General features: G+C 41.5%; 1 protein-coding gene across 1 annotated transcript in view; it reads left to right on the forward strand.

Annotated features, from left to right (window-relative positions):
* The first annotated feature begins 269 nt into the window (after positions 1-269).
* The window catches only part of LOC121576603 (ras-specific guanine nucleotide-releasing factor 1-like), a 24,474-nt gene continuing 12,584 nt past the window's right edge, over positions 270-12,159 (forward strand). The window contains exons 1-10 of the mRNA XM_041889859.1: positions 270-899; positions 5,990-6,096; positions 8,351-8,498; positions 9,370-9,465; positions 9,568-9,821; positions 10,239-10,318; positions 10,460-10,653; positions 11,090-11,199; positions 11,386-11,504; positions 12,012-12,159. The exon at positions 12,012-12,159 is cut by the window's right edge and continues 13 nt beyond it. Of these exons, the coding sequence (XP_041745793.1) occupies positions 624-899; positions 5,990-6,096; positions 8,351-8,498; positions 9,370-9,465; positions 9,568-9,821; positions 10,239-10,318; positions 10,460-10,653; positions 11,090-11,199; positions 11,386-11,504; positions 12,012-12,159 (1,532 nt within the window). The 5' untranslated portion in view covers positions 270-623. The remainder of the gene's footprint in view (positions 900-5,989; positions 6,097-8,350; positions 8,499-9,369; positions 9,466-9,567; positions 9,822-10,238; positions 10,319-10,459; positions 10,654-11,089; positions 11,200-11,385; positions 11,505-12,011) is intronic.

Genomic DNA, 12,159 nt, shown 5'->3' on the forward strand with positions numbered 1-12,159 from the left:
CTTTTCATTCTCTGAGTAACAAGGAATTACCATTCCACCTCATGAAATTAAAAAACAAGTAGCAATTCACCAATAATACAACTTCCATGTTTGTTTAATGAGAGTAGTCAGGTGTAATGTTTCATTCGAAACACCTGAGCACTAAGCATGAAAAAAACAGCTCATGCAATGTCTTCACTTTTACGTGTATTTAATTCGTTGTCCAAGGTTCTGAAATGTGCTTTCCCAAGGACTCATCACGTGACTTCGCTGCCTGCCTAGCTCAGCACCGAGCTCACTGGTTTCTGGAGATTTCACGTGAGAATACGACAAACCACCTCGCTCACACTGTAATTCTCTTCCTTTTCCAGTCTCCGTTTAAACTGAGAGTCGGTCTGTTTGTTCTTTCTTTTTGTGGAGGAATGTGATAATCGAAGCCATTACAAGCTCGTCAACGAATTTAGGATGATACACCCGTGTTCTTCGTTTTGTTTATCTATTTTTCACTTCATGCCAACACTGTAAATGCAGGGGGTAGAGCGGACTGCTTGTCCGCAATCAGAAAGTCCACGTCTGTCTGGGGACCGGGTTTAAGAGGATGTAAGGATCAATTAGATTTTTTCAACCAAAGTCTCCTTATCAAAATGCAGAAGGGAATACGATTTAATGATGGTCATGTCACCTACCTGGGTCTTTTGGCAAAGAAGGATGGTACGAGGCGAGGTTGCTTGAGCAAAAAGAGCTCAGACAACACAAAATGGCACACAAAGTGGTTCGCTTTATTACAAAATATGCTGTTTTATTTTGAAAGCGAATCAAGCTCTCGACCCGCGGGATTATACCTGTTGGAGGGATGCGTGTGTGACAGAGCGCCGTCACCTAAACCCTCACAATCATCCAAGGAGTGTTTAGAAAAGCAGGTAGGAATAACACACATTCAAGTTCATAACATTGTCTTTTTTGGGGGGAAACGACTGTAACTAAATTACAGGTTGATTGAATAAACATGAATGATGCACCAGTTACCGATGTACAGATATCCTCATGATGAGGTTGAAAGCAGGTGATCATGTGAATCAGACGGTTCAGTGTTATCAGTGCATGTTGCGAATCTTTTTTTTGGAAGAGTAGACTATCCTACTTGAAGTGTTGTCATTATTTATGTTTTTTTTCCTATTCCTCTTTATCCACAGAAATTATTCCATTCCAATCCAGTGGAAATATAACCTACAGTAGGCCTATATCAGATTACATTCAGAGCCGTTTGCTCAGTGTGCGTGTGTTATGCAATCTGCATCGGATTAATGATTCCATTATCAACACCGAATTGAATACGGAGCTGCCTCGCGGTTTTTCTGCATTGTGCCTTTATGGGGTTTGCTTATTTTAGACAAAAATACAATAGCAACTAATTGGAAATTATGGATTTATAGAAAAATATAAATCCCTTAATCCATATAGCCTACATAGTCTATAGGCCTATATGATTTTTAAAATGTGGTTGATCTGGACATATTATTGTGGAACCAACGTAACGTTATTTCACTGATATACAGTCAAGTTTGGTGATACTGTTTTCTTTTTTTCAAGAAAATTGCGCTAAAGAAAAAAGGTATTGCATCCCACAGTCGCCATCTTGTGGAACACGGACGTAATACCACTGTTTGACGTATTGATTTAACTCTCGCAGACTCGCACTGATATTAATAGCATCCTACCTTGGCAACTGCGTCTGCAGCAAATAGTGTTTAATAACAAGACCGTAGACCTATTTCAAGTGAGCATTGGGGTCATCATCACTATTGTTGTTATGTTTTGGTACACTGCATTTTTCTCTCAAAGAAATGGGCTAAGTTATTCCTTCACATTGGGATCAGTGAATGGTAGGATGAGGTTGTTCAAGTCTGGAAGAAAAAAATAAAACATAATAATTTGTCTTGATTGGCTACTCACTGTAAGCCTATTATGAATAAACAGTAGGCCATGGTCTGTAATATTTCCAGTACTTTCAACTACATACCCATTGATGTGGAAGAATATTATTTATAATGCTGGAGTAAATCTGTAGAAGTAGACACTGTAAGATACTACTTTCTTACTTCAAGTAAGATGGTTAACTGATACCCTTCATCTTATTATATGGCTCAACTTGTTTCAAATTCCTTACAGAAAAACAGTCATGAAAAACAGAATACAAAATGGTGCTGTAATCCTGGTGTTCTCTATTACTGATATAGAAAAGTTAGAAAGATTGTGCACATGAAGGAAGATGTAATGATTGTGGAATGTTTTGTGTGTATGTGTGTAGGATCATTGGATTGAGGCTCTATCTGCTAGTGGTTCTGTTTGTGTCTGTTTTGTTCTGTCTGCTGTTCCTATCCATGACTCTATAGGGCCGTGGTCCAAAGTGAGTCCAGGCCTTTCCTGTGAACAGCTGTCCCTGTGCTGACAAAGCAGTATGTGGCGTAGTGGCTAATATTTTGCTCTCCCAGTTCCCCTCATAAGAGAATGAAAACTCCTCATATCACGAACGTGCAAATTGTTACAGAGGAATTTGTCAGGAATTTCCTTGTTTTGATCCATCCTGTTCAACATGATTATCGGATGGCTAAATAAAACAGAGATTTTGAGGTTGTTTTGATAGTGTCTGTGGAGTCTGTATTTGAAGGAATGATCCATTCCCACTTGTCATGCTCCATAGCTGCCAGAGTCAACAAGCTCTGTTCACAACTTCATCCGTGTTACATAGTTCAGATTGTATTTGTCACACCCCATTGCATCCTACTACCATCTCTAAGCCAACATACATTACTGTTTATAGCAATTATTTAACAGAAAACAAAAACACCACCATACTCTCACATATAGTACATGTGAGTGTTCATTGGTCAGTCAGTGTTCATTTGGTAAAAGATGAGCAATACATTATAAATTATATGCCATTATTTAATATACAGATGCCTAATCTTAATTAGATCACTTTTTTGTTGCTGAGAATTTTCGTGCACAGCAGGAAATGCAAACTTGTAGTGTATTCAAGTTTTAAAAAGGCTTCTAAAGTTTGTAATTTCCACTTTAAAAAGTCAGACTTGATTTGCCCTAACGAAAAATCTATCAACCCCTACAAAAAATGTCCATTAATTATAATCCACATAATAATTCACATTTCATGTTGCTGCAGGATTCTTTTCCTGCTGTAGCAAACTGGCTCAAATTAAGATATGGCATCTGTATAAGAATGAGCTGTATATTTATGTCTTATGGGTATGTATAATCAGAGACCATTCACCTTGTTTGCACACAAGCAAGTTTATCCTGAATGAGGATATTGGATGGCACAGAGACAATCAACAGACTAAATCTGTGACAACCCTAGGATTAAAGATAATCTTCTATAGTCATGGTATGCTGGTTTGTAATGAATGTTTTCTATACTATTCATATAACTTGTATCATATTTCTCTCACTCCCATTTCTGCCCTCACACATTGGCAGATTTACATGAAATTTTACTGTGAAGTGAAATGCAATGATGCAGGTCGTTGTGAAGTTTGACAGCTTTAGGGTCCACCATATTGATGAGAGCGCAGACAGACAGGGATGCCGGTGCTTTCTAAAGAGAGCATTAATGCCCCAGGTAGAATGACAGGTCAGTAGATATCTTGCCTTTCTCATATTTGCATAAAAATCAGGTGTTTAAATTACCTTTTAACTGTCACTACAGTTCTGGATTGAGCATTTATTCCCACATTTATATTTGTCCCCAAAAACCATTAACTAAAGAATGCTAATGTATTTGAGCCCAAGGTTCCTATGGCAACCTTATTTGCATCTAAAATAATGATGTGTGGAAGGGCTAGGGGACTGCAGAGAGTATCAGTGTGTCGTCGCGACTCCGCTCCCTTCCCCTATTAATACAACCAACCGCGCTATCTGTGCTAAATTTGTTCCTTGCAGTACCTCGTAGGGGTCAGGGCCCATTTATAGAAAAACACAGTCACTCGTCTTTGGAGAACAGCAGCATTTTCTAGCATTCCGCAGCCAGTGATGGCTGATATATTTCTGTTCTGTTCTTTCTCACCCCACTTTGAGGTAGCTGAATGAGTGTATGACACTCAAAGCCAGACAGAATATTGGGAATTGTTCTTGCTATGAGCAAAAACCTGTAGTAGATTGCCTCTATACAGTATATTTTACCACTTAAGTTCTCCAACATTGTGCAGAATTAAATGGCAGGATAATATGTGACTTGTAAAAATAGCTAATTCACAGGAAGGGAAGCATAGATGGGAGGAAAACTATTGACGCTGCATGCCTGGTTGCTCTTGTGGACAGGTGGGATATTGTTTTATTACAAAGGCCTCTGCTCTGGCTTTTTTGTTATTCTGTTAGGGGAATGGGTTGCAGGTACAGGCATGTAGCAGATGTTGGTTTAGGCTGTATCACAACATTGACTCACTTACTCGTGACTTAAACCTGTTTATTCCTTCCTTGGGGAGCATAGGTCATCCACAATTTTCAACCAGCAGGCACAACATTCCATTATCACAACATTGATTTTCTAGCGTCATGAGAAAAATGTTATTCATTACTTACATCTCCAAAACAAACAATTATTCAGTTCAGATCATCAGGATTGCAGCATTGATTGTATATGTTAAGAAACCATTGAAAGTGTGTGAGTGGTATGACTCAGCCGTAAACATAAAGCGTGAAGCAGGCTGTGTGTTAAACAAGCCACTCTCCCTGCTCTTAAAGAGAGGATGAAGGAAAACTACAACAACAACAAGCATGCATCCCTGACACAAATAGATTATCTTTGAAGGGAGGATGAATACCTAATGAATGTGAAGATTGAAAAGCATTCAGCCATGAATAGTGATGAGGTACAGGTTGATGGGCGCCTGTTGGACATCTGCAGGCCAAAGATAAGGCTTGGCTTTCACTCAACATGGTTGCTGACAAAGTACACACAAGGAGTCACATTTTTAACCTTGACCGTGATTCCAATGTGTGAGATGTGATAATGTAGACGTTCTTTTGCCAAGCAGCACTGATCTTTTTCCATCTTGCCATGCCATTCGTTGTGTGTTTTGGTGTGGTCAGACCATTTTTTTTACAAGAAAATTGTAAGTGCAATGAGATTCTTATTTGAAGAAGGAAAACTCATCAAATGTTAAGAGAGTGTTAAATGTACAACAACAGTGTAGAAATGGACTATATGTACAAAACAGTAGTCTGGCATGGTCTGAAATGAACTTTTGTTTAATCAACTAATGTGGATGGTCTACGATCGTGACTGTGATGGATGGTCTATGATCTGTGATGTTTATGAGGTGACTGTGATGGATGGTGCATGGTCTATGATCGTGACTGTTATGGTTCGTACACAGACCTAGTGGTGCTGGGGAATTCAGCGCAGAGAAGACCTGCTTAGTTAAAATGGAGTGAGACAAGAAGCGCTAAGAGCCTATCCATTCGCACAGAGTGGAGTTGCTAGGTAACAGGTAACACACAGTTATGTAATTGGCAATGCCTCCAGCTTACATGTCTTATGGCTTTTCCTCCTGGGAACCAGAGCCATCCCAGGCAGCCAGGCAGTCAGGGGGAGGCTTCCTACTAAAAGCCCCATCGATTGAGCTGGTGGGTGAGGATGTGGGTTTCCCTTTCCCACCCCCCTCTGTGCTGTTTACTCCTAATGTCAACAGTGAGAAAGGATAGATGTGTGTCTGCAGCACACAGATTTTTAAGGGCCAAAAATGCTCTTCATATTTTTCTGGTAAAATATACATTTGGTGTAATAGTTTTTGTGGTGTAGCATTGACTGACCTTTTCATTGCATTTTGTGGTTATAACATGTTATCTCATTTAGATTCCTATGGAGTAATACAAATACTTTTTATCATACAATGTATTAAAAAAACAAAGAATACAAATGCCTCCTTACCCATGCAATCTAGTAATCTGTTTAAGAGCTAATTAAACCCTTGCTTGTTTTGGTGTGTTTCAGTACTACTTCACCGTCAATTTCACCCATGAAAACCAGAAAGCCCTGGAGTTGCGTACAGAGGATGTAAAGGACTGCGATGAATGGGTGGCGGCAATAACACATGCCAGGTACCAGGCCTCTACTACTCCCCTCTCTACCCAGTCAACAACTGCATCAACACACACGGGCTATTATTGATGGTTACTGTATGGCTGGGTATAATCTCTTACTGTAGATATGACATGAGGCACGGTTTGAAACTTGAGGTGTGATAAAAGTGTCATGCAGCATTAAGGCAAGCTTATTGACAAACAGTTCTGGGGACAAATGCTAAAGAAAATCAGATAGGGGCCTTGAGAAGGACTGTGCAAAGGCCCCCTGTTTGGCTTTTTTAAATGTCCCCTGAGGTAATAGTATGTATGCAGCTCATGTTAAAACATATTGCTGACATCGCTCTGGTGTTGGATTTTGTTATTTAACTGTTGGTAGTGAATTGGTATTGTATGATTTCAGTTGAATGAAATGGGGTGACTGGTGATGTAGCCTACTTTATAATAATAATTGTGAAATATGCAGTGCTGTTGTAATAATTGGTGGTCTATTGTGACTGTGGATTTGGGCAGAGTTCTGAGGTTATTCTAAACCAGGGATGGGAAACTGGCGGCCCGCGGCCCCCCTTTTGTAGGCCTGCGGATCAATTTTAATTTTTAGGAACTCAACTTACTGTTGAGAGTTAAAATACTGGAATAAACAAGGTGCAATTTCGAAATGTGGTTGTACATCGCCCGTTTTTCTCTTGTTATGTCATGTTTCCATTAACTTGTCCAGTGATTTCTTTTTTCTTTTTCTTTTTTTTTCTCTTAGAAAATAGATTTGACAATTGCCTGCTACGGTGCGTTTCCATTTAACAATCTTGTGTCGATAAAAACATCTGGACGTAATGACATACACCTAAAAAATAAAACTTGTTCCCAAAAACCTACCGTGTCTAATATAAATTCATTGGTTGAAGTGTTTCCATTACCCATTTAGGCAAATTGCGCATTAATAAATTGTTGACAGCCTGTGTGCCCTCCCACCTATCTGATTCATGTCTCAGGTAGCCCGCAAAAGCCAGCATGGATAGAATGCAAGAATTTACTAATATTTGCCATATTCTAATAATTCTCATGTGCCAACATATCGCCACGGTCTGTGCCATGGTGAATCCATGGTGAATCCGTGCCAGATCTGAAATAATTGGATGGTGAAACTTGTATCAAGCCAACCAGAAAAGCAAGGCAAAGCAATTCAGCCATTCTTAAAAGTCAGGACAGGATCCTGCAAAGAAACATAATTTTTATAGTTGAAAAATTGATTAAGCAGGCAGTAGGCATTTGTGTGGAGTGGAGCTTCATTCTATAGGTACGTGTTGACATCACGTGCCCCACGTACCTTAAAGATTATTTGGCAAATATCATTTATTCGAAAAACACAGTTTCCATGATCATTTGTCGCGATAAAGAAAGTTTGGCAAAAGACAAATCCAACCCTGTCTAATAAATAAAAATGTTGTCGATCTTTAGAAAATGGATTCTCCAAATACCATTTCAATTACACATTATTTTTGCAACATTGCTTTTGTCTAATAAACCTGGGTCAGTGGAAACATGCCTACTGACAGTCACTCGATTAGCCAATGTCAGCTAACATTATTTATATAAAAAAATATGTTTAGCGGCCAGCTATCTAAACCTGTAGTAATCATAGTCGAATTACCGACCTAGCCCCCATTGATTTTGTTAGTCACTCTCACTCAGATATCATATAAACATTTCTCTCCACCCTATGCCAAAATGTGTAGAATTGTGGAAAATTAGCTGTAAAATTAGAGAGAAAAATCTCTGCCCCATGGCAAAATGAGTATAATTGCATGAAACTGCATATAAAATTGCTAAATCTTCTCTCCGCCCCATGGAAAAATGCATAGAATTGCAGCTAAATGGGGGGGATACGCAGACCAGCGAGCCACTATGATAAATTCAGATTTTTTGGTGGCCCCTACCCCCACCAAAGTTGCCCATCCCTGTTCTAAACCATATGGGCCTGCTGTATTTTGGTTGTTTATCTGCCGAGACAATATACTGTAGTAGCACTTCAGTGAACACAAAGGATATTAATATTTCACAGCACTCCATTATGTGAATGTGCATAGACCTACACACCTGAGAGGGCTGTATGGGTACAGGTGTGTCTGTGGGACGGGGGTGGATTGGTGGATGTATACAGTCTGCATATGGGGGAGCATATAGAGTCTTGAGTGTGTCTGGAGCTTTGAATGTATGGAAACATGTCTGTGGTGAGTTGCTGCCGTGTGTGTGAGTGTGTGTTTCCTGTCCACAGTTACAGGAACCTGGCCACAGAGCATGAGACGCTCATGCAGAAGTATCTCCATCTACTCCAGATCGTGGAGACAGAGAAAACGGTTGCTAAGCAACTTCGACAACAGATAGAGGACGGGGAAATAGAGATTGAACGGCTAAAATCAGAGGTAATATTCATAATGATTCTTTCTGCCTCAGTGGGGGATTGTTATGTTTTTGCTATACTGAACAGGAAATGGATTGGAGCTTGTGTGGGATCTAGGGCAACTACAGTACAGTTAAATGTCTCTCAGGAGCACCGCTCAAGATTTCTAGGATTTTGTCATCTGAGTGAACTGAAATGGATAAGGGCTGTGCTAGTTTTTTCTTTATGTCTATCTTATTTGATCATGAGAGAGCGAGAGAGAGTGATTGGGAGAGATTGGGAGAGGAGAAATGGGAGCGCCACTCTGTCACAAAGAGATGTGTGCAGACCCACCGGGCTGCACTTTGCATCTCCACTCATAAATAATCCCTCCAATAGAACTATGCTCCCTGCTGTATTCTTCAGATCAAATAGTCATTTTACTTTAATGTGCAAATGTGGGGCTTGAAATGAAATGGTCTGCTGAATATGCATGAACAGGGCTTTATTATACACAGTGCATTGCCCCCCCGCCCCCCACAAACATAATAATAAACTCTATCAGTCTATACAAAGTAAATGGGGACACTTACCTTCAGACAGTTCTGGGCAGCTCCCAGCTCTTTTGTGCAACACATTTATCGCTTTTCAATGTACAGCAGCACAGTATCGCACAGTGCGTCTGCATTTCTAACCAATGGAAAAGAGTGCTGATTTAGAGATATTAGCCAAGTGAACAGAGTTAGTATTTCCACCACCACTACCACATGTCAGAGCTGGCAGCTTTGACAGCCTCTAATCTCATTTGACACAGTCACTTTGTTAATATGCTGGGAAGTGAGGAGGAAACTTGGAGAGCTGGTTGTGAGTGATGATGACTGGTCTATCCTGTCTGTGGATGTTCTCTTTGGCAGATTTCCGGGCTGCACAAAGACAACGGGAAGATCCAGTCTAGTCCAACAGCCGAACCCAGCGAAGATGATGACTCTGAACTCAAGAAAATCAAAAAAGTACATCTTTACACAAAATATTTTAGACTATTTTCTGTATATTTGCCAATGTTGGGGGGAAAAACTCACCTTCCATTCCCCACAATTCCCGTGGTCTACTAGGTGCAGAGTTTCCTGCGAGGCTGGATGTGCAGGAGGAAGTGGAAGACCATCATCCAGGACTACATCCGGTCTCCCCACGCAGAGAGCATGAGGAAGAGGAACCAGGTGGTGTTCAGCATGCTGGACTCTGAGGCTGAGTACGTCCAGCAGCTCCACATCCTGGTCAACAACTTCCTTCGACCACTCCGTATGGCCGCCAGCTCCAAGAAACCACCCATCACCCACGACGACGTCAGCAGCATCTTCCTCAACAGGTGTGCAGCTGTAGATGATCACACCAAGCTAACCACTCACACTGCTGTCTCTCACCTCTCTCTGGGAGACAGTGATACGACTGTCTCAATGCTGTAGGAGTTTATGTTCATGCATTACAACTATGGTCGATAATGAAAACATAATGACACTAAGCTGTGTCAAAGCCTCATTCTAAGATGTTTATTTATTTTATTTATTTAACCTTTACTTATATAGGTAAGTCAATTAAGAACAGAATCTTATTTGCAGTGACGACCTGTCAAGAGGCAAGTGCAGCGATATAACATTTAAACACACTTGCACATACAGGCGTATTCGCTGTTTGCATGTTTAAATCCTTTTCACATAACTATGGCTACTGCATATTTTTCTCAGAATGGACACTTATAGTCTTGTTGATTTCCCCTTTTCTTTAGTGAGACCATCATGTTTCTGCATCAAATATTCTACCAAGGGTTGAAAGCAAGAATAGCAAGCTGGCCAACATTAGTTTTGGGTAAGCTGACTAAACTCCTTTTTTGGGGGTCACTCAAATGGATGGATGAATATGATAATACAATGCCCCAATTGTCTTCAATATCATCTATCAATCTCTCATTCAGTGTATCTATCTCTCATTGGTCCTCTCTTTCCACAGCGGACCTGTTTGATATTCTACTGCCCATGCTAAACATCTACCAGGAGTTTGTGAGGAACCACCAGTACAGTCTGCAGATCCTGGCCCACTGTAAGCAGAACCGAGACTTTGATAAGCTGCTGAAGCAGTATGAGGCCAAGCCAGACTGTGAGGAGAGGACTCTGGAGACCTTCCTCACCTACCCCATGTTCCAGGTGGGCATACAGTACAGTATACTCTACTGTCTTGTCGTTGACTGTCCAGACCCTGTCTCTCACCTGAAACAGCTCTCTCTGTTCAGACAAAGTCTCCTCCACTGATCACCAACAACACAGCAGCCATTTGTCTCACATGCCTTTGCTCAGAATATCCCTGTTATGTTTTTCATAACCACATAAACCGGTTGTTTGTGAAGCTCAAGGTTTCATAATGGCTCTTTTCTGGCAAGGCATGCAGTTTCAGTGCAGTCTGCTCCACTGGGGTCTAGTTTGGACTCTGCTGTGTTGGTAATACATTTCTGCTGATGACTGTGGATGTGCATAGAGATCCCCACCGCTACGAGTTTGTGTGTGTGTGTGTGTGTGTTTGCACGCAATCTTGTATGCAAGTATGTGTGACTCACCTGCCCCTATTCATTCCCTGTCACTCCAGATTCCCCGCTACATTCTTACTCTCCATGAGCTCCTGGCCCACACACCACATGAGCATGTGGAGAGGACGAGTCTGGACTATGCCAAGTCAAAGCTGGAGGAGCTGTCCAGGTATACCTGCCCTACCACCTTATAGCACCAAAGCAGCACACAGGACACCTCAGTTTATCAATGCTTACCTAAGTTGTTAAACACAAACACAGTAGGATAATTGCTTACTGTACAGAATGTATACACACTGACAAAGTGAATACAATGACATTCCAAATGTGAAAAGACCAACCTCTCTGCCCCTAGAATCATGCATGATGAGGTGAGCGAGACAGAGAACATCAGGAAGAACCTGGCCATTGAGCGCATGATCGTAGAAGGCTGCGAGATCCTCCTTGACACCAGCCAGACGTTCGTCAGACAAGGTAAGCGCTCAGAGAAGATCCACAAAGGAAGCCCAGATCCCACATAAGGACACTATCATAGAAATTGATTTTCTACCTCTCAACTGTTTGACTGCCAGCCCCTTTGTGTTCTCACAAATTCAAACAACCATAGCCCTACCTGAGCCTCCATAAGGGAAAGACTTAACCAGCGGCTTGGCCCATATAATCCTGTCTGCCTCTGAAGAACAGCATGTACTGAAAGTGGGCCGACTCTATCATTTCCAAGGGTAATTAGACTGTTAGGAGGCAATACGACAGTGAGTCAAGGTTTGTAAATGTCATACATCCCCAACCGGCTTTGATGGACGTTTAAAGAAGAGGCAAAACATATAGAGAAATGGTTTAACCCTACAGTATGTATATATCCCCCCAGTCAGTGAACAGGTGAGGGGAGGCCTCTCCCAGTCTTGCAGTACAGTTGATCTGTGGGCCTCTCGTCACTGACAGGGCCCCCTGCTGTCTGTCTCTCTCCCTCCTGCCATACAGGCTCTCTTATCCAGGTGCCAATGAGTGAGAAGGGCAAGATCACCCGTGGGCGACTGGGCTCTCTGTCTCTGAAGAAGGAGGGGGAGAGGCAGTGCTTCCTCTTCTCCAAGCATGTCATCATCTGCACCAGGGGCTCTGGAGGGAAACT

The sequence above is a fragment of the Coregonus clupeaformis genome, chromosome 11 (genome assembly GCF_020615455.1).
Source record: "Coregonus clupeaformis isolate EN_2021a chromosome 11, ASM2061545v1, whole genome shotgun sequence".
Lineage (NCBI taxonomy): Eukaryota > Metazoa > Chordata > Actinopteri > Salmoniformes > Salmonidae > Coregonus > Coregonus clupeaformis.